Raw genomic sequence first — 27,283 nt, 5'->3', positions numbered from 1 at the left:
TAATCTTCAAGCTCCCGCAGCAACGCATGGGGAAATCACCTAGTTTATATAGATTCTATTTGTAGGGGCGGGTTCACAAAAGTGGTGTAATACGCCACTCAGTTCAATGTGAATCAAATAACCTTTCAAGGATTTAACATGCCACTAATTCCCTTCAAAGCGAGATGTGACCTCATGATTCACAAGTCAAACAAGACCAACACTGATGTTAAATATATTATTGGATTAAATCTATTTGCATCTAGAATGATGAAAAAGGATGAATGAAGTAAGTGGTTATATTCCTTTTTTAGCATGAAAGTAAGTGAGGATAGAACATTGTTGTTTATTCGTTTGACCTGTCTTCCTTTCTTTTATAGCCATATCTCCATGCACTTTTAGTGTGATGTTGGCCTGCTTTTACTCGCGGCTGAAAAGCCCCTAACTTTGAAGTAACCAGATGGAAGCAAATGTCATAGTACAATTTATTCCTTTTTGACGAAGGAATATATTAATACAAAGAATATATCAGTTACATATGGCCTCCGCGCCAACATGATACAAGGATCTAGTCAAGACATCGAGATGCAAAAGTTAATGATGATACCGGACATTATTTCCAGGCATGTAAGGGATTACGACAAGGAGACTCCATGTCTCCTATGTTGTTTAACATTGTAGCGGATATGTTGGCAGTATTTATTGGTCGGGCCAAAGAGAGTGGCCAAGTAGGAGGACTCGTCCCCCACCTTGTAGAGGGGGGGAGGGGGATGTCTCCGTTCTACAATACGCGGATGATACTATTATATTCATGGAACACGATCTTGCAAAAGCTAGGAATATGAAGCTTGTATTATGTCTTTTTGAGCAATTGTCTCGGCCCAAAATCAACTTCAATAAAAGCGAATTGTTTTGCTTTGGGACAGCCAAAGAGGAACAAGATGACTAGAGAAATTTGTTTGGTTGTGAAATGGGATCCTTACCTTTTAGTTATCTAGGGATCCCAATACATCATAGACGTTTAACGAACAAGGAAAGGAAATGTATAGAAGATAGATTTGAAAAGAAACTAAGCTGCTGGAAGGGCCAGCTAATGTCTTATGGAGGTCGGCTAGTTTTGATAAATTCAATTTTGACGAGTCTGCGGATGTTCCTTCTATCTTTCTTTGAAGTAGCGCTAGGGGTACGGAAAAGACTAGACTTCTATAGATCTCGATTCTTTTGGCAAATTAAGTGATGAGGCCAAGAAGAAATACTGCATATTGGCTAGATGGGATATCATTTGTAGACCAAAAGACCATGGCGGGTTAGGGATCAAAAATTTAGAGGTAAGAATAGATGTCTGCTTAGCAAATGGCTATATAGATTATCTGTTGAGACCGAGGATATGTGGGTACAAATCTTGCAGAATAAGTACCTACACTCTAAGACTTTGGCCCAAGTGACTGCTAGGCCAACAGAATCACCCTTTTGGAAGGGGTTAATGAGGACGAAAGTAGCTTTCTTCCAACGGATGAAGTTCCTAGTTGGTAATGGTACCACTACTAGATTCTGGGAGGATACATGGCTAGGGGAGATGCCTTTGGCTTTGCAATATCCCTCCTTATATAATATTGTGCAACGTAAGGAGGATTATGTCGCCACAATATTAAACTCGATACAGTTTAATATCCAAATAAGGAGATCCCTAGTAGGGGAACGTTGGAATACTTGGTTGCACCTGGTCCGTAGGTTGATGGATGTTCACATGTCCGATCAGGCGGATACAATTCGCTGAAAGTTAACCACAAATGGAATCTTCTCAGTGAAATCCATGTATTCGGACCTAATTGATTTTGGGCCATTGTCGAGGTCTTTGCACATTTGGAAGATTAAAGTTACGCTTCAAAATAAAATCTTTATGTGGTTCGTCCATAAAGAAGTCATTCTAACCAAAGATAACTTGGTGAAAAGGAATTGGGTTGGTAACTCCAGGTGCTATTTTTGTGATCAAAATGAAATGATTAAACTCCCTTGCTGACGAGGCGAAGAAGGAGGAGGATGGCTGCTCGGGCGCGCCGGCACAGGCGGAGAAGGAGGCGGAGTGCCGCCACGCGCCGGAGAAGGAGGCTGAGTGCCCTGATCACTCGCCGGAGGAGGAGGCGGAGTGCACTAACTCGCCGGAGGAGGAGGAGGAGGCGGAGGCGTCCAGTTCAGAAGCTTGATGAGCTCCTTCCGCCATAGGCATGGAGTCAATAGACAAGAACCCAGCCGAGTCTCCCCTTCACCGGTAGGGTAGTCAAGCTGGAGGTCCTCAAATCCCTCAGTTATTTCATCCACCATCACCCTGCCATATCCTTCTGGAATCGGACTACAATGAAAAGTTGCGCCAGGTTCAGGAGGTCGAACAGAGCTGACAGCCGCCTTGACTTTGAAGTTCTGCCATTGCGTCATAAGGTGGCAATGTTGAGACTCCGTGATAGCATCCACGGGGTAGCTAGCAGGAGCTGTCAAGACATGCTCTGGCTGAAGCAGCTCGGTGGAAGCCACGCTGCTTCTCCGCTGAGATGGCGGGGTAGCTTCGGGGGTAGTTTTGGCAGGTCGCTTGCTGCGAGCTACTTCTCGTTCCTCTAGCGCTTGAACCCTTTCGTGCAGCGTCTGAATTTGGGCATGCTCCACTTTTTTCCTCCTCTCCTGGCATTTGTAACCGCTTGCGTCCAGAAAACCAGCCTTCCACGGAACGGAGCCTGGCGTGCCTCGTGTCCGTCCAGGGTGCTCAGGATTCCCGAGGGCCATTGTGAGCTCGTCGTTCTCTCTGTCTACAACGAACGTCCCTTGCTGCGCTGCATCGATATAGTGCTTAAGCCTCTTGACTGGTATGTTCATTTGCTCGTCCGTCCAAACGCATTTCCCTGATAAAGGGTCCAAGGTTCCGCCAGCCCCGAAGAACCAAGTCCGGCAACAGTCTGGCCAGTTCATTGTCTCTGGTTCGATCCCTTTATCAAGCAGATCATTCTCAACCTTGGCCCACTTAGGTCGGGCTTTGAGGTAGCCACCTGACCCCGTGCGATGGTGAAGCTTCTTCTTTGCAACATTTTTCTTGTTTGTCGCCGACATCTTCTTACTCTTTTCCGATGTCTTGTAGGCCACAAATGCGGGCCAGTGATCTCTAATCTTCTCATATCTGCCGATGAATTCTGGTGTCTCTTCTTTGTCGACAAACGTTTTCAGCTCATCCTTCCACCTCCTGAATAGGTCTGTCATCTTCTTAAGAGCATGAGACTTGATTAATTGCTCTTTAACTGGCTTCTCCAGATCCTCCTCTGGCGGTAGGGTGAAATTTGCCTTCAGCTCAGTCCAAAGATCATCTTTCTGCATATCATTGACATAAGACACCTCAGGGTCTTCGTTCTTAGGCTTATACCATTGCTGGATGCTGATCGGGATCTTGTCCCTAACAAGAACCCCGCACTGAGCAGCAAATGCTTCCTTTGTCCGGATGGGTTCAATCGGCATGCCATCGCGTGTGATTGCTGTGATCTCAAACCTTTCATCCGAGCGCAACTTTTTCTTTGGGCCTCGTCTCTTTACTGAAGTTGTGCTCGATCTAGAGGGCTAGAAAAAAGAAGAATTAGACAAGAGTTAATTAATATGTGTACATACCAAAACAATGAATGCATCAATTAGCTAGTCATCACAGGCTTAACTAATATATTTACCTGGCCGGACTCTGTTCGGTCACCGGAGCCGTCACCACGGGCTCCTTCTTGCACCAGCATTGGGTCACCAGAGCCATCATAATCATGTCTTTCCTCCTCCATTCTTCGATCACTGTAGCCTGCTTCTTCTTCACCCTGTTCTTCCAGACCATCATTGTCGTTAAGATACGACGAGACATCACCTCCGGCTAATATTATGTCCCCCAACACCTGTTCTGCTTCCTCGTCTCGTCCGTGCTCCATTGTTCCTGCAAATATTACAACATAGCAATTATTACACAAACATGACAGCATGTGGACATATTAGTGGCAAACATAGACCTAGCTTATTCCTGGTTTGGGGTGGCCTCGGCAACGCTTCAAGGGTAGGGGGCGGCGGGAGGGGGTAGGAGACCGACATCGTTTTTTCTAGGGTTTGGGTGTCCTCGAGAGTTTTGGTCGAGCGAGAGGGCCGAGGGGTGCTCCCGTGGTATAAGTTATCACGGTCGAAGTTATCCGGGAGGGGGTTATATCGACAACGACGACATACATACATGGGAAAATAATGTTATCGAGGAGGGGGTAGGTCGAACCCCCCCCCCCCTCGTGTTGAAGTTATCGGGACACGGGGTATATCGACAATGACATATCCGATAAAAAATAAGAGGACGAAGAAGAAATAAAAAGAGGAGAAGAAGATATTAATAGAGGAGAAGATTGAAGAAAAAAGAATAAAAAAAGAAGAAGAAAGAGGAGAAGAAGAAAGGAATAGAGGAGAAGAAGAATATTCAATTTTCTCTTCTTCTCCTCTATTCCTTTCTTCTTCTCCTCTTCTTTTTCTTCTTTTTTCTTCTTCTTATTTATTTATCCTCTTCTTCATCTCCTCTTCTTCTCCTTTCTTCCTCTTCTTATTTTCCATTTTCCTCTCATTCTTTTTCTTCTTCTTCCTTTCCTAGCTAGATATATAAAACGTTTCTAAAAATGTAACTTTTGCATACATACATGGGAAAATAATGTTATCGGGGAGGGGTAGGTCGACCCCCCCCCTCGTGTTGAAGTTATCGGGACACGGGGTATATCGACAACGACATATCCGATAAAAAATAAAAAGACGAAGAAGAAATAAAAAGAGGAGAAGAAGATATTAATAGAGGAGAAGATTGAAGAAAAAAAGAGGAGAAGAAGAAAGGAATAGAGGAGAAGAAGAGAAAATAGAATAGTATTCTATTTTCTCTTCTTCTCCTCTATTCCTTTCTTCTTCTCCTCTTCTTTTTCTTATTCTATTTTCTCTTCTTCTCCTCTATTCCTTTCTTCTTCTCCTCTTATTTTTCTTCTCTTTTCTTCTTCTTATTTATTTCTCCTCTTCTTCGTCTCCTCTTCTTCTCCTTTCTTCCTCTTCTTATTTTCCTTTTTCCTCTTATTCTTTTTCTTCTTCTTCCTTTCCTAGCTAGATATATAAAACTTTTCTAAAAATTTAACTTTTGCATGGAACAAAATGTTTTCTTCTCCAACAGAAAACACATCTCATCTCATTTCATCCACATCCATGCATACATCATATATATGATCATCTATGAACCAAAAAAACATCATATTCTATATAAAAATCATCATATATATGAACAAAAACAATTATGATAACAAGCATATACATCATCATATATAACAAAAAATACAAGCATATATACATGAAAAACAAACAAGCATATATATAACATCATATATATATATATGAAAAAAAACAAGCATAGGACAGGGAGGGCGCCGGCCAGACCAAGGAGAGGAGGGGCAGGGGCGCGGGGTCGGCGGCGAGGATGGCGACGACGATGACGTCGACAGGGCAGGGGCGCGTGCTCGGGGCAGGGGGCGACTACGACGAAGGGGGCGGGGCAGGGCGGCCGCGACGACGAGGCGGGCCGGGGCGGCGCGCGTCAGGGCAAGGCCGGGGCAGCATGCGTCAGGGCAGGGGCGGCGAGCGGCGACGGCGTCGGGCGAGGGCGTGGGCCACGGCGAGGCCCGGGCGACGGCGACGGTGGGCGACGGCGACAGCGGGCGGCGTCGGGGCAGCCTGGCGGCGTCGATGTCGTCGGCGTCGTCGAGGGCAACTGCGAATGAGAAGTGAAAATTTCCTAAGTGTCATCTTATATAGCAAAGCCTTTAGTCCCGGTTGGTGCCACCAACCGGGACCAATGCCCCCCCTTTAGTCCCGGTTGGTGGGCACCAACCGGGACCAAAGGCCTTGTGCTGCCCCGCGTCAAAAGTTTAGTATCACCTCGCTAGCTGAGAGAGCTCGAGAGTGGTTTATAAGCGCTGCTGCGACCACCCTCTCGAGCTCCTCTGAATTGTAGGCTTTCGGGCCTAACCGTACGCTGTGTGCCTGTGGGCCTACTGTGGGCCTAAATCCTGGCCCATGGTAGGGTTACTAGTCGTATTCAAGTCGTGGGGGCCCGGTAGGTGGCACTTTTTTGTTTTTTTTGTTGCTTTATTTATTTTATTTTGTTTCTACTTAAAACAAAATACTTATTGTTGCTATTTTTATTTATTTTATTAAAGTTTATTTTTAATTATTTTTTCTTTTAGGTCACTAAAATTATAAACTTTCTGTTAGTGCCATTAGTTTTCAAATTTGTTTTTTTTGTTTTCTTTGTTGCTTTATTTATTTTATTTTATTTTTCTACTTACAACAAAATACTTATTGTTGCTATTTTATTTATTTTCTTAAATTTTATTTTTAATTATTTTTCTTTTAGGTCACAAAAATTATAAACTTTCTGTTAGTGCCATTAGTTTTCAAATTTGTTTTTGATTTCTTTGTTGCTTTATTTATTTTATTTTGTTTCTACTTACAACAAAATACTTATGGTTGTTATTTTTATTTATTTTATTAAAGTTTATTTTTAATTCTTTTTGCTTTGAGGTCAGAAAAATTGTAAACTTTCTGTTAGTGCCATTAGTTTTCAAATTTGAATAGTTAAAATTTGAATTCTTTGAAATTTGTGTGAATCACAAGTTTGTGATTAACTTTACTATAAAAATAGTTTTTTTCCATTTTTTGTTTTGTTTTTTGCATTATTTATTTTCTTTTATTTTTGCTTTATTTTTTAATTCTTTTTGCTTTTATGTCAGAAAAATTATAAACTTTCTGTTAGTGCCATTAGTTTTAGAAAAATTATAAACTTTCTGTTAGTGCCATTAGTTTTCAAATTTGAATAGTTAAAATTTGAATTCTTTGAAATTTGTGTGAATCACAAGTTTGTGATTAACTTTACTAAAAAAATGAGCATAGATGCGCTTATAGAGAAAATTCAACCTAAATTCATAGTAAATTTCTATGAATTTCAGAGAAATTCACTCTGAATTTAGGTCAAATTTCCTGTATAAGGGCATCTATTTTCATTTTGAGAGGAGCTCAACAAGGCAGAGAGGGAAGGGCTTATAAACCGGTGTGAGCCCCCTTCGGTTGGCGAGGTGGGACTAAACTCTGAACCGCAACGAGGACCAACCCTTTAGTCCCGATTTGTGGCACAAACCGGGACTAATGTTCATGGGCCAGCGGCGAGGCGCATTGGTCCCGGTTGGTGCCACGAACCAGGATCAATGCCCCCTTTAGTCCCGGTTGGTGGTACCAACCGGGACCAAAGGCCTTGTGCTGCCCCACGTCAAAAGTTTAGTACCACCTCGCTAGCTGAGAGAGCTCGAGAGTGGTCTATAAGCACTGCTTCACCCACCCTCTCGAGCTCCTCTCAATTGTAGGCTTTCGGGCCTAACCATACGCTATGTGCTTGTGGGCCTACTGGGCCACCTGTGGGCCTGAATCTTGGCCCATGGTAGGGTTTCTAGTCGTATTCAGGCCGTGGGGGCCCAGTAGGTGGCACTTTTTTCGTTTTCTTTGTTGCTTTATTTATTTTGTTTTGTTTCTACTTACAAAAAAATACTTATTATTTCTATTTTTATTTATTTTATTAAAGTTTATTTTTAATTATTTTTCTTTTAGGTCACAAAAATTATAAACTTTCTGTTAGTGCCATTAGTTTTCAAATTTGAATAGTTAAAATTTGAATTCTTTGATATTTGTGTGAATCACAAGTTTTTGATTATCTTTACTATAAAAATAGTTTTTTTTTGTTTTGTTTTTTGCATTATTTATTTTCTTTTATTTTTTGCTTTATTTTTTAATACTTTTTGCTTTTAGATCAGAAAAATTATAAACTTTCTATTAGTGCCATTAGTTTTAGAAAAATTATAAATTTTATGTTAGTGTCATTAGTTTTCAAATTTGAATAATGGTATTAGGTCAGAAAAAGTTGAAAGTTGGCATGGTATCATAATTTCACCCACATAGCATGTGCATGTACAAAACGGACAATAGTATCATACTCATCTGTTACAAAGTTGGCATGGTATCATCATAATAGTTGCAGGAGAAAGTCTTCACTTTTTCTTCGCTTGTGTAATTTTCTTATTGCGCCGTAACCATGGATAATCTTCATCGTTTATCAGGATGATTGGGTCAGTCTTGACTTTGAAGGGAGGAATTTCATGAAACTTTTCATAATCTTCAGACATGTCTGTCTTGCCCTCCACTCCCACGATGTCCCTTTTTTTGAAAGAACTATGTGGCGCTTTGGCTCATCGTATGATGTATTCGCTTCCTTATCTTTTCTTTTTCTCAGTTTGGTAGACATGTCCTTCACATAGATAATCTGTGCCACATCATTGGCTAGGACGAACGGTTCGTCAGTGTACCCAAGATTTTTCAGATCCACTGTTGTCATTCCGTACTGTGGGTCTACCTGTACCCCGCCTCCTGACAGATTGGCCCATTTGCACTTAAACAAAGGGACCTTAAAATCATGTCCGTAGTCAAGTTCCCATATGTCCACTATGTAACCATAATATGTGTCCTTTCCCCTCTCGGTTGCTGCATCAAAGCAGACACCGCTGTTTTGGTTGGTGCTCTTTTGAACTTGGGCGATCGTGTAAAATGTATTCCCATTTATCTCGTATCCTTTGTAAGTCAATACAGTCAAAGATGGTCCCTTGGACAACAAGTACAGCTCATCACAAACAGTGTTGTCACCTCCGAGACGTGTTTCCAACCAACTGCTGAAAGCCCTGATGTGTTCACATGTAATCCACTCGTCGCACTGCTCCGGGTGTTTGTAGCGCAGACTGATCTTGTGTTCATCGACATACGGGGTCACCAAGGTAGAGTTCTGTAGAACTGTGTAGTGTGCTTGAGACCAAGAATATTCGTCCCTACATATTATTGAGTCCCCTCCCAGCGTGCCTTTTCCAGTCAGTCTCCCCTCATACCGCGATTTAGGGAGACCTATCTTCTTAAGGCCAAGAATGAAGTCAACAAAAAACCCAATAACATCCTCTGTTTGATGGCCCATGGAGATGCTTCCTTCTGACCTAGCGTGGTTACGAACATATTTCTTTAGAACTCCCATGAACCTCTCAAAGGGGAACATATTGTGTAGAAATACGGGCCCCAGAATGACAATCGCATCGACTAGATGAACTAGGACATGCGTCATGATATTGAAGAAGGATGGTGGGAACACCAGCTCGAAACTGACAAGACATTGCGCCACATCACTCCTTAGCCTTGGTATGATTTCTGGATCGATCACCTTCTGAGAGATTGCTTTGAGGAATGCACATAGCTTCACAATGGCTAATCGGACATTTTTCGGTAGAAGCCCCCTCAATGCAACTGGAAGTAGTTGCGTCATAATCACGTGGCAGTCATGAGACTTTAGGTTCAGGAACTTTTTCTCTGGCATATTTATTATTCCCTTTATATTCGACGAGAAGCCAGTCGTGACCTTCATACTGAGCAGGAATTCAAAGAAGATTTCTTTCTCTTCTTTCGTAAGAGCGTAGCTGGCAGGACCTTCATACTGCTTTGGAGGCATGTCGTCTTTTTTGTGCAAACGTTGCAGGTCCTCCTGTGCCTCATGTGTATCTTTTGTCTTCCCATACACGCCCAAGAAGTCTAGCAGGTTCACGCAAAGGTTCTTCGTCACGTGCATCACGTCGATTGAAGAGTGAACCTCTAGGTCTTTCCAGTAGGGTAGGTCCCAAAATATAGATTTCTTCTTCCACATGGGTGCGTGTCCCTCAGCGTCATTCGGAACAGCTAGTCCGCCGGGACCCTTTCCAAAGATTACGTGTAAATCATTGACCATAGCAAGTACGTGATCACCGGTACGCATGGCGGGCTTCTTCCGGTGATCTGCCTCGCCTTTGAAATGCTTGCCTTTCTTTCGACATTGATGGTTGGTCGGAAGAAATCGACGATGGCCCAGGTACACATTCTTTCTGCATTTGTCCAGGTATATACTTTCAGTTTCATCTAAACAGTGCGTGCATACGTGGTATCCCTTGTTTGTATGTCCTGAAAGGTTACTCAGAGTGGGCCAATCGTTGATGGTTACAAAAAGCAATGCGTGCAGGTTAAATTCCTCCCGTTTGTGCTCGTCCCACGTACGTACACCGTTTCCATTCCACAGCTATAAAAGTTCTTCAACTAATGGCCTTAGGAACACATCAATGTCATTGCCGCGTTGCTTAGGGCCTTGGATGAGAATTGGCATCATAATGAACTTCCGCTTCATGCACATCCAAGGAGGAAGCTTATACATACATAGAGTCACGGGGCCAGGTGCTGTGATTGCTGCTCTGCTCCCTAAAAGGATTAATGCCATCCGCGCTTAAACCAAACCATACGTTCCTTGGGCCACTTGCAAACTCAGGCCAGTACTTTCTCTCAATTTTTTCTCCACTGCGACCCGTCAGCGGGTGCTCTCAACTTCCCGTCTTTCTTACGGTCCTCACTGTGCCATCGCATCAACTTGGCATGCTCTTCGTTTCTGAACAGACGTTTCAACCGTGGTATTATAGGAGCATACCACATCACCTTCGCAGGAACCCTCTTCCTGGGGGGCTCGCCGTCAACATCACCAGGGTCATCTCGTCTGATCTTATACCGCAATGCACCGCATACCGGGCATGCATTCAGATCCTTGTACGCACCGCGGTAGAGGATGCAGTCATTAGGGCATGCATGTATCTTCTGCACCTCCAATCCTAGAGGGCATACGACCTTCTTTGTTGTGTATGTACTGTCGGGTAATTCGTTATCCTTTGGAAGCTTCTTTTCAATATTTTCAGTAGCTTCTCAAATCCTTTGTCAGGCACAGCATTCTCTGCCTTCCACTGCAGCAATTCCAGTATGGTACCGAGCTTTGTGTTGCCATCTTCGCAATTGGGGTACAGCCCTTTTTTGTGATCCTCTAACATGCGATCGAACATCAGCTTCTCCTTTTGACTTTCGCATTGCATCCTTGCATCGACAATGACCCGGTGGAGATCATCATCATCGGGCACATCGTCTGGTTCCTCATGATCTTCAGCAGCTTCCCCCGTTGCAGCATCATTGGCACATCGTCTGGTTGCTCTTGATCTTCAGCAGCTTCCCCCGTTGCAGCATCACCGTATTCACGGGGCACATAGTTGTCATCGTCCTCTTCCTCTTCGCCGTCTTCCATCATAACCCCTATTTCTCCGTGCCTCGCCCAAACATTATAGTGTGGCATGAAACCATTGTAAAGCAGGTGGGTGTGAAGGATTTTCCGGTCAGAGTAAGACTTCGTACTCCCACATTTAGGGAATGGACAACACATAAAACCATTCTGCTTGTTTGCCTCAGCCACTTCGAGAAAATCATGCACGCCCTTAATGTACTCGGAGGTGTGTCTGTCACCGTACATCCATTGCCGGTTCATCTGCGTACATTATATATAATTAAGTGTGTCAAAAACCATTACAGAACATCATGAATAGATAATTAAGTGACCAAATTAATAGAAGTTCATCATCACATTAAAACCAAAGTACATACATAGTTCTCATCTAACAACATATAGCTCTCCAGAGCATCTAATTAATTAAATCATACATTGAAACTATGTAAAACATTTCAATGCGAAAACAAATGCGATCATAATCGCAACCAAGGTAACAATTGATCCAACGGCATAATGATATCAAGCCTCGGTATGAATGGCATATTTTCTAATCTTTCTCATCTTCAACCGCATTGCATTCATCTTGATCTTGTGATCATCGACGACATCCGCAACATGCAACTCCAATATCATCTTCTCCTCCTCAATTTTTTTATTTTTTCCTTCAAGTAATTGTTTTCTTCTTCAACTAAATTTAACCTCTCGACAATAGGGTCGGTTGGAATTTCCGGTTTAACTACCTCCTACATAAATAAAAACTATGTCACGTTGGTCGGCATAATTTTCATAAACAATAAATGAACCAAATAGTTATAAAAAGATAATATATATACCACATCCGAATCATAGCCAGGACGAGGGCCGACGGGGGCAGATACCAAAACCATCGCACTATATATATAATAACAAGCAATAATAAAAGTAAGAAAATTAGACAAGTATCTATCTAAAGTAACAATTTTCTTTCTTTCAGAAAGAAGATAAGAACAAGAGGCTCACCACGGTGGTGCCGGCGACGAGATCGCCGCGGGCGATCGACGGCGGTGAAGACGGGAATGGGACGTGACGGGTCGCTAAACCTAGACAAATCTTGAGGAAAATGGAGCTTTGAGGTCGAGCTTCGAGAGAAGAAAGCTTAACTAGTGTGGCTCGGGCATTTCATCGAACACCTCATGTGCATTGGAGGTGAGCTAGAGCACCACAAAGCCCTCCCCTCACCGGCCAGAGAAAAACAAAGCACTGTGGAGTGCTCTGCTCGCGGGCGAGGGGTATATATAGGCACCTCATTGGTCCCGGTTCGTGACATGAACCGGGACTAAAGGGAAGTTTTTGGTCCCGGTTCAAGCCACCAACCGGGACCAATGATGGTGGGCCAGGAGCGAGGCCCATTGGTCCCGGTTTGTCCCACCAACCGGGACCAAAGGGGCCAGATGAACCGGGACCAATGCCCCCACGAGGCCCGGCAGGTCCCTGGCCTCACGAACCGGGACCAATGCCCCCATGGGTCCCGATTCTGGACTGAACCAGGACTAATGGGCTGACCCGGCCTGAACCAAAGCCCTCTTTTCTACTAGTGAATAAGAGTAGCGACATGTGTTGCTAAGATGGTAGCTTCAGGCTTGCTGATGTATTACTTTGTAAGGTTTTTATGAATAATTAATAAAATGGATGCATGCATTGCCTAGATGCAGAGGCCCAAGGTATATCCTCCTTTTCAAAAAATAAATAAATATGGGCAGATACCCTATGGTCAGATTGGGAAACCTAACACAACAGCACTCTCTCGTGTTACAAAAGACCCAAAAAAAAGGTAGCTAGGTAAGGTCGCTGGCCCCGTCTACTGCTGAATGGGAGCCCATGGCCCGAGATCAAAAATTTGAGTTACCAACAGAAATTGTTGTATTTGTAGTACCCTCAAAAATAGTATTTGTAGAAAAATACTTAATTATATTTATTCATGGAAAATGACGAAACCAGAAAAAAAAACCTAAGCACATTGTATCTATGGTGGAAGTAGATGGTGTCGAATTTAGACATCTAACAATTTTCTTTAGTATGCAAGAATTTTGTTACTTGAAAAAAAGAGAGTTATAAGCAAAATACATATAGCTACCTATCTCGCTGTGAAGAGATCGATAATCCCAAGCATGTGAGCTACAAGAAAGAAAAGTCAGTGCATGTGTTATCAAGGAATGGTCGGTGTTTCCTTCCATGGATCACACGGTTGCTTTTCTTTTTCTAGTAATTTGATTTTGTGCATTTTTTATGTTTTGACTAGCACTTGATATCGTGTTGCCGTCTGCGCCGCGAGTAGCAAGCGGCGGCCAATTAGGGCTGCCCGCAGTCCCTATGCGGAAGTCGTTGGAAGGACAATGACGACTCCGACTCCGACGGCAACAGCGACGGAGGCTCCATCGGCCAGGGCAGGCATGCATACGAGGTTACCGTCTGGTACCTCGCTTAGTTTTTTCTATTTTTTTTTAATTTTTAGTTGAACTTGTCCTGTTTAGTTGTAATATTCCAAACTTTGTATGAATTAGGTTTGCTTTGGACGAAAATTGTTTGGTTTGCATCAAATTCGTCCGGTTTGCTTAATTTAGGTTTGAAATACGAACGGACGTTTAGGGCAATGCGGTTGGATGACCGTTTCCGTATCCATATCCGCGGATGCACGAATAGTAAGTCTGATTTACGGTACAATGTTGGAGATGCCCTAAGAAGAGGGGAGGGCCATCAACAAAAAGCCTCCATCATGGAAAACTAGCTGTGCACCCGTGCTCTTGGTCAGGTACCACCATCGGCAGTACTACCATGGGCCATATATATGCATGGTACTACATACCAGGTTACTTAACTGAGATGAATATGATAAATCCAAAGCATCACTACTGCTCCCCAATAGCGACACGACAGAGAAAGAGATACCCCCTAAAAGCCATTGTCCTCCACCCTCAAGTAGCCAGCCAGTTAGTGCTGGGGTCAAGCTGCAGGTCTAGCCTAGCTAGAGGTTAATTTGGTCCCCAACTTCCACCTTGGAATGATAGGATGCAGATGCACAGCAGTGCAGGTGCATGCACATATCACACATACGGATGTGCATCTCATCTCTTTGTTAGCCACAGCTAGCTGAGGGCGGAGGCCGGTCACTTTCCATGGCTACAGGAGCTGTTTGCGCCTGGCGTCCGAAACGTGTGCTCCGACAGCTCCACTAATAAGGGCTGGGATCTGTGACTGACGATGGCAACGGCATATGGTGCTCCACTATCACCCATCCACCTCCCCCCTACCTAACTCCTACTTATCTGGAGTAGCTAGTACTACTTTACTGTCTCTGGCCTTAGTTTGGTTAATGACTGGTTACTCTAAATACCTACTGCCCAATCAAACATATGTTTTGGACACTAGTAGTACTAATTAACAGAGCAAGCCCGGGACGATGACAAATTTGTTAGTGGTGTCATTTCCCGCCCTGTTGATGATAATGACAGTTTCTTCCTCCTGTGGTATGCAGATGATACCATTATTTTCGTGGTTGCGTGCCATGAACATGAAGCTCATTCTTAGCGTCATTTAGTAGCCGTCATGCTTTTAAATTAATTTTCGTGGAAGTTAAATATATTGTTTCGACGAGGCAAGTATGCCCAGCTATTTCGCCTTCTTTTCGAAGGTTAAGGATATTTTTTTCTAGTTTCAGTCTTTTCATATCCGAAATTAGATGATAGCTCGCACATTGTTGCAGGAAACTTGTTAAAATTAGATGCTACAAAAATAACTAATACTAATGCAAAGCAAATAAGAGAGTTTGTGATTTACATTTGAAATACAATAAACTATACAAAGTATGTGAAAAAAGTGATGTTGAATGATCGAATGGAAATGCCAATATATTATATTTCTTGTTTATTAGTACATGATTAATAAAGCTGGGTGGACGAATTGTCCATCTCTAGGGAAAAAGGCTACTAGAAGGGGGATTGATGCATCAAATGCCCTCTTAGAAAGTGAAGTGTAAGAATGAGCTCTTAACCGGAAAGACTGGTTATAAAGATAAGTGATGTTACCACTTATAAAAAGAAAACATATTCTTGAACCTATTTCATGCTCATGTCACGTCAATCCATAATGATATATAGGAACTAGTGTTTTTGTTATTTCACCAAACCATCGCAAATAATCAACGAAAAATCCAAGAAAGAGTTGCTTGTGGGAAACATGTTGCTAAATTTCTTCCTTCGTCTATTTCATATGCGATTCTAGGTCGAACAAAAATGACAAGATAATTTTGTTTAGAAATCCAAAGCAGATACCTCTGATCTTGCTTGAACAAAACGAAAGATATGCTCGATGAATAAAGCATGTCTTGCTTATTAACATTTCAGCAAACATATATTCTAAAAGCCTTTTTTATTTATCACTTTAATTTCATCATTAAATAGAAACCTTTTGGATTTTTTCCATTGCATTGAAAGGATTTTCAAAATTTAATTTTTACCCAAACAGTAGAAAGAGCTTTTGTCTTCTTTCATTGACATAGAGGTAGGCAAAAGAGGGATTTTTGTCGTTTGTGGAATAATTGCAAATTTGTGTCTGTCCGAGATTAGAATAGCTTCAAGATAACCAACATAACTTTTTGTTTTCTGCCATTAGGAAAAAGAGTTTCTTGTGGCCAGAATCAAATGGTAACATGTTTCTATTATCTCAAAAGCTTACAAGCAAGATTTGTTGAGTAAACAATTGGATTTTTGTTGAGTTATATTTTCAAGGGAGAGAAGGAAAAGGTAGATTGAAATAACGTTTTTCTCGAATGAAAAAAGGTTTTCTTTGCAACTGTTATTTCTTGCCTCTATATGTCATGGAAACCTTTTGATGTGGAACGGGAAGAGATAGTTGAGTGGATTAAGACAGAGGATTGCTAATCTATTGTACATTTTTTGTGCCAGGAGTTAAGCTCATGAGACACATGTAGGATCCATATAAATGTGTCTTGTCCAAGTTAGTGTAGTCTCAACTAATTTACATACCACTTAATGGTGTTTTCTCATCATCTACCCCAATAGGGTTTATCAAAACTTTACATTTAAAGGTACTGATCACAACATGCTAACAACCGTGGCATGTCTATTGCACACAATATTAAAATGGAGGGGAATGTTCTGTAGAGTGGAGCCGCCTCTAACAATTGATCCTCCCAGAAGCGAAGCACTTCCGCATCATCTATTTCTAAATATTAGCAACCCACTACAAAATTTTCCTCTCCATGCAAGCATGCCACATCACCAATCATGAATTTCATCATAGGTCGTGCATGTTTTCCCTCTGACAATTTATTGCATTATTCAATCCATACAAATTCATGCCAACTAATCAAGCTGTGCATATTTTGTTCCTAGGGAAATAAGAAATGTATGTTTGTTTTATGTTAATTTTTTGCATTAATTTTTGTGTGGCCAACACCGGTATATGTTTTGGACACTTGGAGCAAATATATATAGTTCACACCTCGCATTTTTTGTAAAGGGAATGGCATTTCATTAACTTCAATAAAAAAATCTCTCTTAAGGGACTACAAATTTGAAACTTGCTTAAAAAAGAAAGATTTTTATGGTGTACTATGGATAATTAGACTAAAGGAGAAACATGAGGTGGGGGCACAATGTTGCTTCTGCTTTGAGCAAGAGACAGTTTAAATTATATTTTCGATACATGCACAATTGCTTGAATTGCTTGGCAAGCTATAAATTGTGTGTTTAAATACCTCTATCATGTAGCTTGTCACAAAAATTTTGGTGCATGGCTATGTGGTGTGCAGAAGTGTCTTCGTCCTTAAAGTCATATTAGCACCACCATCGATTTTTGGATAGTTGGTTGTGCTGAATTGATTTCATTCTTAATAAAAAAATGTTCACTCTTTCAGGCAACTGCTATTCTCGTATATCAATTTGTTGCGATATTGGGCTTCTCACAAAATTGAACACATGAAGCAATGGAATCTGGGACCAAGCACTTGGAGTGGCTTATGGAGGAATTTATGTCTTTGTTTAGATGGCAATCATAATATAATAGGCTATTGTCTGGCTGAAATCATGTGATTTGGACATTTTATTATTTTTAGCTTGTAAGAAATTTGGTTGTGCGCATATGTGATGCAAATATTAGAGGCAATATATATATATATATATATATATATATATATATATATATATTCTATTTTCTAAAACAAAATCTTGTCTTTCAGATACCGGTGTAGATGATTAAGTACCTATATCTCTAAGCACTGCACCAATTCTCCCTATCCCCTCTCAGTTTCTTCCAAAGTAATCGTGTATTACAAGTTTACAACCTATAGCATGTTGTATTTTTGCACCTGATGAAGTATATGCATGTAAATTTTGCACACAAAGTATGGCTATCTGTGCCAAAATTAAAATATTGAATGTGTTACATTTTTTCAAGTATCATAATTTTCTTTTTACAAAAAAAATATGCGCGAACAAAAAAATCCACGCATCAACCTACATAGAGTATATGAATTTTTTTTGGTATTTTATGTATTTTCCATAGACAGATTTTATGTTATGGAAACCAGCTAGGGGCTAAAGCACTCTAGACAGGATATAAGTGAGACAAGAAAGATTTGGGGAAAAAATGAGCAAGAAAATAGTTTATTAGAGATAAATCAGAATTTTATTACAGCAAAAGTCCATCCAATGTTTCTTTTTTGAGTGATATCTGGCATGTCTTGTATGATGAGCCGTGTATTTATCCTTTAATATCACATTCCTTGTAGTATTCCACATACTTATTTTCTGAAGGAGTACTCCACATACTTTTGTGTCTTGGCCACGGGGTGTGTTGACAACTCTTTATGATCTTTAATTTCAGCGGTGTTTTGGTCTAAATGGCAATGCAGAAATAATGTCATCTTTTGAAATGAATAAAGTTCATTCTTGTCTACAGTCGCCACTCTCATGTACTACCAATTATGGATGTTACTACAGGTGTGACATACTGAGATGATGGAGCTTGGTACAAAGAAGTTGGAGTGAATCACCGGTTTAGATCCCTGTTTGGACGGCATGCCCACCGATAGGCTTCTGAGTGTTGAGGGTGATCTTATTGGGCACGTTCATCTTAGTTAGTCCTCAGTCCATTCTATGTACATGTCACTTGCCCGTAGTGATGTCGCTATGGACAGTGACAAAATATGTAATCTCAAAAATACCTTTGCACGTGAAGAATTCCTATGGTTTTTAAATCGGGTGTGGTCTTGACTAGAGACAACCTTGCACACTAACATTGGCAGGGTAATAAGCGTTTTGTCTTTTTTCACCATCACATGTGAATTAAACACCTATTTTTAGTATAAGGTTACTCATACATTACGGTCTATTATTTTTCAGGTAGCTTCTAACCTATAGCACCATGTAGTGTGGATAATAATTTTGGTAAGTTGTTGAGGGGATTGACAAATAAATTCCACACATACCCTCGTGGGGGCGGAAACCATATTTTGGACTCTGTGGCTTCCCAGGAATGATGTGGATTTTTTTTTTAAAAAATGTGTTTCCCACCTTTGCAGGTTATTCATGCTTGTACTTATTGGCTCCGTACTTGGTCTATCCTACAGAGGCTGGAGGACACAAATCTTATTATGACGACATCCTACCCGGTTGCGCATATGACCAGGTACTATTGCTGTAAAACGATGTTTTTAATGTTTTTTGTTTGGAGTTGTTGGATGTGTGCATCTTGTTATGCAGATGTCGGACATTAACACATTGTGCTTCTATCAACATTTTTTAACGTTTGAACGAAAATGTCCTTTACCAGGAAAAAAAGTTCAACTTAGTTGGTCCATGCATGTTTTGTCACTTCATTTGCTAGATTTTTTTACGGCTGGCTGGAGGCCATTAATTTGTTTCCTTTTATCAAATAATTGCCATGCCTTGTAATGATTCTTTTCCTTATAGCAAAAAAAAAAAGATGTTTCCTACCAGTATGTATGATGTGTAGGTATGTATTGAACAAGCATACACTAGAAGAACAGCATGGCCCCTCTGATCGTCAAGTAGTAAGCACTGTAGTAGGAGGGGAAGGGCGGCCAGCAGGTCAGTGCAGCCCTACATCTGCAGGTATATATGACCATGAGATGATGTGTGAATTATTTCGAGCTCAGAAGGGAGCTAACTAGCAGGAGATAGTGATGGAAATGGAAATGGGGATGGACTCTCTTTGGCCTCACCATCAACACCCTCCTCCTCTTCCTCCTTCCTCAGAAGTACCAGATGCCTTCTCCTCCTACTACTATTACCCTCCGTTGGCCGCTGCCGCAGCCGCGGCCGCTACGACGGACAACCCAACGCCTCCGGCAGTTTCAAGGTCAAGGGCGTCAAGATCTAGGGCCGCGGCGAGGAAAGACAGACACAGCAAGATATGCACGGCCGGTGGGATGAGGGACCGGCGGATGCGGCTGTCCCTGGACGTGGCCCGGCGCTTCTTCGCCCTCCAGGACAAGCTGGGCTTCGACAAGGCCAGCAAGACGGTGCAGTGGCTCCTCGACAGGTCCACCGCCGGCATCAACCACCTCGCCGCCTCCATGTCCGCCTCCATGTCCTTGTCGGAGGAGGACGTGGACGGGTCTGTTCTCCTGGACCTGGACAACAACGACCACGCCATGGCCATGGCGGCCGATGCTGAAACAAACAAGCAGCAGGAGCAGGAGCATCAGACGGCCAAGGCAAAAAGAAGATCAGCTCCTGCTGTTCCAAGTCCAAGGAAGAAGAGCAGCAATGGCAGCGCCCCTGTTCTCCTCCCAGACAAGGCGTCCAGGGCAAGGGCCAGGGAGAGGGCCAGAGAGAGGACCAAGGAGAGGAACCGCCTCCGGTCGGAGGCTCCGGCACCGGCGCCGGCGAGGCAGCCAGTGGTTCCGGCAGTAACCTGCAGCAACAACTACTACGAGGAGGGGGAGCAAGAGCCATGGGAGCTGGGAGGAGTTGTCTTTGCCAAACCACGCATCCAGTACTGACCATCCAGTCGAATAAAGGCCATCCAAATCGGTACTTGCAGAGGCTCCTCTATCTTCGATCGTACGTAGTACGTGTGTTTCCATTAACTGATTGCTTTTCTATCTCGATCTTGCCGTTTTTCTTCTATCCAACAACTTCATCCATCCACCAGTGATGAATAATGGATTAATCAGTCATCACATGCCATGTTCCTCTTTTGCTTGCTTTTGTTTATTAGTAATTTCTAAACGGTTTATTAGTAATTAATTTCTGAACGAGGATCGACCGTCCGGTGCTTTAATTTGTTTGATGTGAGTTACTACTTTGTAACCATTATAACTAACTTGCAATCCTTCTCTATATATGGGTAAGAAGATGATTGATGTAATATTGGTTGAGCTACCTTCCTAGCGTTTACAGATATATGTATCACTTCTAGAGAACCGCCCTTATTTTTTTTGTGGGGAGGGAAGTTTTTTTTAACAAGTTCAGAATGGAAAATGTAATATTACAACCCCCCCCCCCCTCCCCCAGCACATATAGCATATGTTTATTACGGACCAAACCCGAATACGGCTACAAGATATTCCTAGTTTCGTTTGCAGCACATAATTACATGATAATAATTCATTGGTTTACCTTAGTTCCTTAGATATATATGTCCTCACTTTCTACATTGCCATCAACTATTTTTCCAAAATTTTCCTGTTTGTTCTATCAGTTGATCCTTAATCCCAAAGATATTTGAAAAAAAAATTGCGTTCAATCAAGTAATTAGTGTGCAAATAATAGTTAACAAAGCAGCATGTATAGTTGTATACATTTCATATCACATGAAAAATGTTCAGTGCCGCCTAACGTTAGCTTAGCTAGATGTATACAATTTTGATGACATGAAAATGTTTGGCAACAGAATTTTACATCACAAAATCATACGGATACACATTTAACCAAATACTACAGCAAGATTCCACCAATTAAGGAATTTATAGTGTCATGCAAGTTTCCCTTGTTACATTATCGAAAAAGACATAATATGTTGTGTCCTTCTCAAATGATGCTATATGTTTCATTTGCTAGAAACATCTATTTGTTGTACTATTGGATAGCTCTGTTTGCAGTTGCACAGCAGATAGGCCATTAATACATGTCGACAAGACATGTGCATCCAAACAGGGGCTAAGACCAAAACTAGTACAATTCACAGTGTAAGATAGATCATTGCACACACTATTATACTGTTATGCAAAAACAAAATCCATTATTTGCATCATAACTGATTGGCAAGTACGAGCAGCCGACAGAACTAGTACCAAGGACAGGCGATAACAACACAACACTAGCTTAAAGTGTCCATGTTGCTGGCAGATCAGTTTGTCATCCACATGCACATGTACTACTATGGGTTGGGTTTCATGTCAAACAGCATTCAAAGACACCATCAACCCTTATCTATACATGCATGCGCTCATCAGTAGTACCTTCACACACATCAGCACAACAATTGACAATGTCTGAGAAGAATTAAGTAGATAATAATATACTAGTTAACTAGTTTGTCCAATATACAGTAGTAATACGGTATCCTCAAGCCCTTCCTGTTTTCGCCAGATTCTGCATAAAATGATCAGTCAACAATAATTCTTGAGTAAACATCTATAGTTGACCTAATTCTTATCATGCATTAAACTGTGACTTAAATTACCTTGTATATTTTTTGTATGGAGACATGCATGCATATCACTTCCCAGAAACATAAAAAGTACTCGTACACTAGTAGTACCACAAATCCTAGTACATAATCTTAACCTCTGATCTTACAGGCATGACAAAATACTACTGAGGTATCTGTACCAATAGTAAATACGTTGATTTAATAAACTAGCAGCCATGCTCTACGTGAAAGCTATTTTTCAGAAATTCCAGAAAACGGGGCTTTAATTGGTTGTGTAATAGAAAAACACTAACCCATTGGCTAATAATTAGATTATGCCTGTGATCTTTCTTGAGAGCAGAATCACCACACGCTCAGTACATATGATTCAGATCAGTGTGTCTGTCAGACTGAATTACACAATGGAGTAGGAACTAGCATAGCATGCAGATCAAGAATTTCTATATATTTTCGCGCCAAGTGGCAGTATAACCACATATATATGTACCATAGTATATTTGTTAGGATGCCAATTTGGAACCTCAAGGATGCCCTCCGACCCTACTTAGTTCAACTGAATGAACTAAATTTTCAGAATCCACCTCACTTCTGAAAAATTAGTTCATTGGTTGAACTAAGAAGGGTCAGAGGGTACCCCTTAGGTCCCAAATTAGCATTCAAATATTTGGGGCTCTAGTTACCACATTTTTCATTCAAAAATTTCTATTTTTTAACAAAGAACACATGTGTCCTTTTTCATCACAATAAAGAAAACTATGTCTTTTCACAACCTTCGTCACTGCCTTTTCCAAACCTTCACATACAACTCTTGCAGGCCTGCATTGCACCAGTCATGACACATGTCTCTTCCAGAAGATAATGCAGTGAAGGACATGCCCCTTGATTGTTAAAGCGATTAATTTTTCCATGCATATAAAACGTATATAGTAAATAACATCAAAGGATAAGCGGCTGTTAAACTGTTCGGAATGAAGGAATTTCACAGGAGACAGTTCGCTTGCTGCAAGAAATATGAAAACAAATCATGTAATCTAAATAATCTGTTTTCAAGAGTTCATGTGATTAAGATGTACTATGTGGGGTCAGTGTAAACGATTTCTGTACATATCTAGTCATGTCATTGTAGTGCGAGCAAGAAGAGACTAGAACCAAAACGGAGCATGCATAGACATAAAAGGTTTCATTAAAATATTTCGGAGTTAGCTCATGTCTTGTTCTTTATAACAGAGTTCACTAACAGCAAAGTAAAGCGAGAACTAAATCAATTCCTTAGTTCGCTAACATAAAAATAAAGCGAGACACGTCAGTTTAAAGAGATGAGGCAAAATAATAAACCAAACTTCCGTCGCCTATAGAAATGGCATAGATAGAACAGAACACCAACTTTTTTATAAATCTTTTATTTCAATATTCAGAAATATAAGAAATTCATAAACAGCACTACTTATATCACATTCTACACATAATATATCTGTGGCATGGAAGTGAACACAATCTTCTATATAGCATCCCTCTATTCACAAATAGATGTCATTCTACACATGACGATAATCTCTATCTTGCAACTTTGCTTTTAATATTAATGTTACATAAAAAGATGAACTTGATACTATGAACGAAATTCATGAAAAAATTAAATATGTTTTAGCTAAACAGTCAAACTATTTACTTATGTATAATAAGTCCAAGTTAGAGAACCCTGGCTACGTTCTTTGGACACCATGAATTTATGAATGGAAGTATAATACATCATATTATTCGAAAATTCTTACACATATTCATGGAGAGGAGATAACATAGATGGCAACCAGCAGAATGTAGTTTGACATTTCTGAATACAGGAGCACCAAAACTAGACCGTATTGGGTACGCAAATGTGTTTCAAATTCATGTAGGTTCCATATAATTTAAGTTCTTTGGCCAGTGCATGCATACAGATCATAAAATGCCTACAATTATGAAGGATGCCTATAATTTCTTCTAGCACATAAAATTGGAGTGTACTTGAAATTGTTCCTAGCTAAAGTATATTATTTGTTCAGTGAAGCACATGCATGCTATATAGCCAATGACTGTTTCAGCAAGTGTTCCACATGCCATTCATAAGATGATACCAACACGTAAATTTTCGCAAAGAAAGAAACAGTTTCCACTTTTCTGAAAAGCAAACCAGTTTTCTTCAGTTTGTTAATTTGATGTTTCTAGTTTACATGAAGATATACCGATGCTTCAAATTGGCTAAGCATATCTATTTGTGAGGTTATTATCTAGGTATTGAATGTAAAATTGCATTTGAGGGCAATCCTTACTGGACCAACATTAAACAAAAAATAATAACTAGTACTATCTCCTATCCATAATAGGTGTTGCAGTTTTGAACTAACCCCAGTTCTAAACTGCGAAATTTATTTTAGGTCGGAGGGAGTACTTATATGCATACAATGAGTATATACCGATGGCATGGAAGTGAAGCAAAATCTTCTATATAGTACTCCCTCTATTTGCTAGACATGACGATAATACCTAAAATGCAACTTTGACATTTAATTTAGTGTCACAGAAAATTACGAACTATGAAAAAACAAATCATGAAATTTTAACTCTATATTTAGTTGAGCTTCCAAAATATTTTGTTATCTATTGTGAGTCAAAGCTAGAGAACCCTGGCTGCCTTCTTTCTTGGACGTCAAGCATGTACGAATAAAAAAATATGATAATAAAATTCTTACATAGTCATGGAGACCAGATAAAAAAATAGTAATTTACAGAATGTAGCTTGACATTTCTTAATATAAAAGCACCTAAATTAGACCGTATTGGGTACGTGAATGTGTGGCCATTTCATGTAGGTGCTCATTTTCTTTTGGCAACATGCATGAATCCATATCCAGGATGGCCAACATTTATGCATGATGTCTATCACTTTTTTCCCTACCTCATACAATTGGTTGATACTTGAAATGGTTCACGATTAAAATAATATGCTTTCTTCACTGAAGCATACATACGATATGGCCAAAATTAGAGTGTCAGCAAGTGTTCCATGCATGGCATTCATCAGATGATGTGATTCAAAATAACAGAAGGAACTGTTTCCACTATTCTGACAAGCAAACTAGGTTTTTTCTGGTACAGTGTGTTAATTTGTTGCCTCTATTTACATAAAGATATCGGGAAGAAGCTTCATATGTGTTAAACACATTCATTTGCTAGATCGGTATCTTCTAGTATATTTTATAGAAAAAAGGCTAATCTAATTATCTGGTAGGTCAGAGATGTAAACCAAATCAGTACTAGCTTTTGTCCTGATAATAGGTAGTAAGACATCAGGTCTATGACCTGCTAGCCTATGTGAACCCCTAACTAGGTGTCCAAAAATAATGTATGGGCTACACAAAAATACATTTTTGTGGGCATATATATGTACAGTTCATTAAGACACAAAAATACATATTCGCGGATTTATAATGTCAAAGAATACATCTATTGTAGATCCATAGGATTGTCTTTTTGTGTAGCCCATACATGAATGGTTTATTGATTATTACTAACAGATTCATATCACGCAAATGCAGATCTACATGTGTGTGTGGGGGGGGGGGGGGGGGGGGGGGGGGGGGGGCTCTAGATTTTTGAAAAAAAAAACAGGCTCACTGGAGCCGGGATCCATCTTGCATTTTTGGGACTCCAAAATCTAATAAACTGTTTGCCACTAATGTGAAATCAAATGTGTCATTATTGGCATCAGTTGAGTGCCAAGGAAATAATAAGTAGTACTGGTGCGTGAGTATGTGTTTAAAAAAACAGGACTTTGTAATGTTTTTTTTAGAATAGGCACAAACTTTACAATATAGTAAGTAATAACAAATACAAACCAAATGCAGTCTCCGCTTGCCGAGTTACCCTGAGAAAATCACTACCACTGATCCATGGCATTTTATTTTGGTGTAAAGGATGCACACATAAATTTTCGTTACTAGTACAGATGCAGCGTACTCCACAGTATACAAGGTAATGCAAAATAGTGAGGGAAGCTGTTGGAGTTTGATATATTGGTTGGCATTTACTGTAGGAGAGTATGTCAAAGTGTCAAATCTCAAGATTTGCTTTTCTGCGGTTCGGTTTACTCCTCGCTCCTACAGGAATATATGCATGTAGTACTTGAATCCAGGAAAATAACTAGCTAGCTAGGTCCTAGGGATTCAACCGGAAACGAGATACTCATATATTTACATTAGTTGTGCAAAAACAAATAAATGTAGAGTTATCCTCACATAGCTAGATCCAGACTCAAAGTTGGCAGTCAGTTTAGGTATCCTTGGCCGTTGGTTTGATTTGTGTGGCACAAGGTAGTAAAGCAAATGAAAGCCCTGGAGAGGAAGGAGCTAGCTAGCCAGTATGGTGGATGAGATTGAGATCTCGTGGAGAACATACATATATTAACGACGCCCGAAATAGGTAGAAACCGGAGTGGCAGAAACGGAAGGGGCATGCAGTTTAACCTTACATTTTGACATATACTGGCCGGCAAAGTTGGAGATGGATGGATGGATCCTTGACTGATCTCCTCCCTCCTGGTCGGCCATGGCTGCCCCCAGCTGCTTAACGCTTCTACTCCAACTCGGCTCAAGGACAGAGCCGGAGCCATCCGTCCATGGTCGGTGCCGGATCTAGATAGGGAAACAATGGTGTCTGTGTGTGAGTGGGGTTCGGTTTTGAGAGGAGATGTGGCTGGCTGGGATTGGGAAATCCATCCATGGCCATGCCGGCCAATGGGGAAGGGGAGGGCTGTGACTTTTCTTTCTGTCTTTCTCTTTGCGCAGACTGGGGAGAGAGAGAAAGAGGGAGAGGCAGGAAGAGAGAAGACAAAGAAAGAAAGAAGCATGTATCCGGTGCAGTGTGGATGGGTTGGATTGGGTCGAAAGAGGACACGCACTGCACGCAAACAGTACAGAGCTGTACTAACGGACCCAACCCAAAAACTAGCCGCAAACCTACTTTACTGCCCTGTCTTGTCCCTGCTGCTTGTGCTCCTAGCGCTCGCTGGTGTTGGTCAAGTGAAATTTAAGCACCTCTTACAAACTTAACCTAGCATTGCAGCAGCATCTTGTCGTTGCATTTAAACACCGCTATATTAATTTGTACTGTACATCTTAACCTAGCCGCGCCTAATTGGCAACGCGATCCGGTGTCCTACTTCAATTGCGCTGCCTCGCCGTCGCCGAGCAAAGCGTGTGCGCCTGATGGCGATGGTGGAGCTTCATGCCGTTTGGCGATGCAATGCGCAGACGTGGAGCGAGGCACGAAGGTGGCATGAGTCACATTAGCGGCATGGTAGCAGAGCACAAGAGTGGTGGTGTAGCATGGCGCGGGGATGCAGTGCGGTAGTGGCTAGTATGGCGCCTGTAT

The 27,283-nt window shown here is 41.2% G+C and overlaps 1 protein-coding gene and 1 pseudogene across 1 annotated transcript; one reads left to right on the top strand and one right to left on the bottom strand.

The window, feature by feature from the left end:
- Positions 1 to 1,968: 1,968 nt before the first annotated feature.
- LOC147967337 (uncharacterized) lies at positions 1,969 to 3,920 on the bottom strand (annotated as a pseudogene).
- Positions 3,921 to 19,319: 15,399 nt separating this feature from the next.
- Positions 19,320 to 20,549, top strand: LOC125528578 (transcription factor TEOSINTE BRANCHED 1-like). Its single transcript, XM_048693027.2, has one exon. It carries the CDS (start codon positions 19,398 to 19,400, stop codon positions 20,217 to 20,219), a length of 822 nt encoding a protein of 273 aa, XP_048548984.1. The 5' UTR covers positions 19,320 to 19,397; the 3' UTR covers positions 20,220 to 20,549.
- Positions 20,550 to 27,283: the final 6,734 nt, after the last annotated feature.

Source organism: Triticum urartu, chromosome 5A, assembly GCF_056163025.1.
Source record: "Triticum urartu cultivar PI428250 chromosome 5A, HENAU_Tu73, whole genome shotgun sequence".
Taxonomy (NCBI): Eukaryota; Viridiplantae; Streptophyta; class Magnoliopsida; order Poales; family Poaceae; genus Triticum; species Triticum urartu.
Note: the sequence above shows the minus strand (reverse complement) of the source record. Positions and strands in the feature narration are given on the sequence as shown.

What these genes read in the sequence shown, in the direction of transcription:
- LOC125528578 (XM_048693027.2), top strand. Translation starts at nt 19,398, where the DNA reads ATGGAAATGGAAATGGGGATGGACTCTCTTTGGCCTCACCATCAACAC.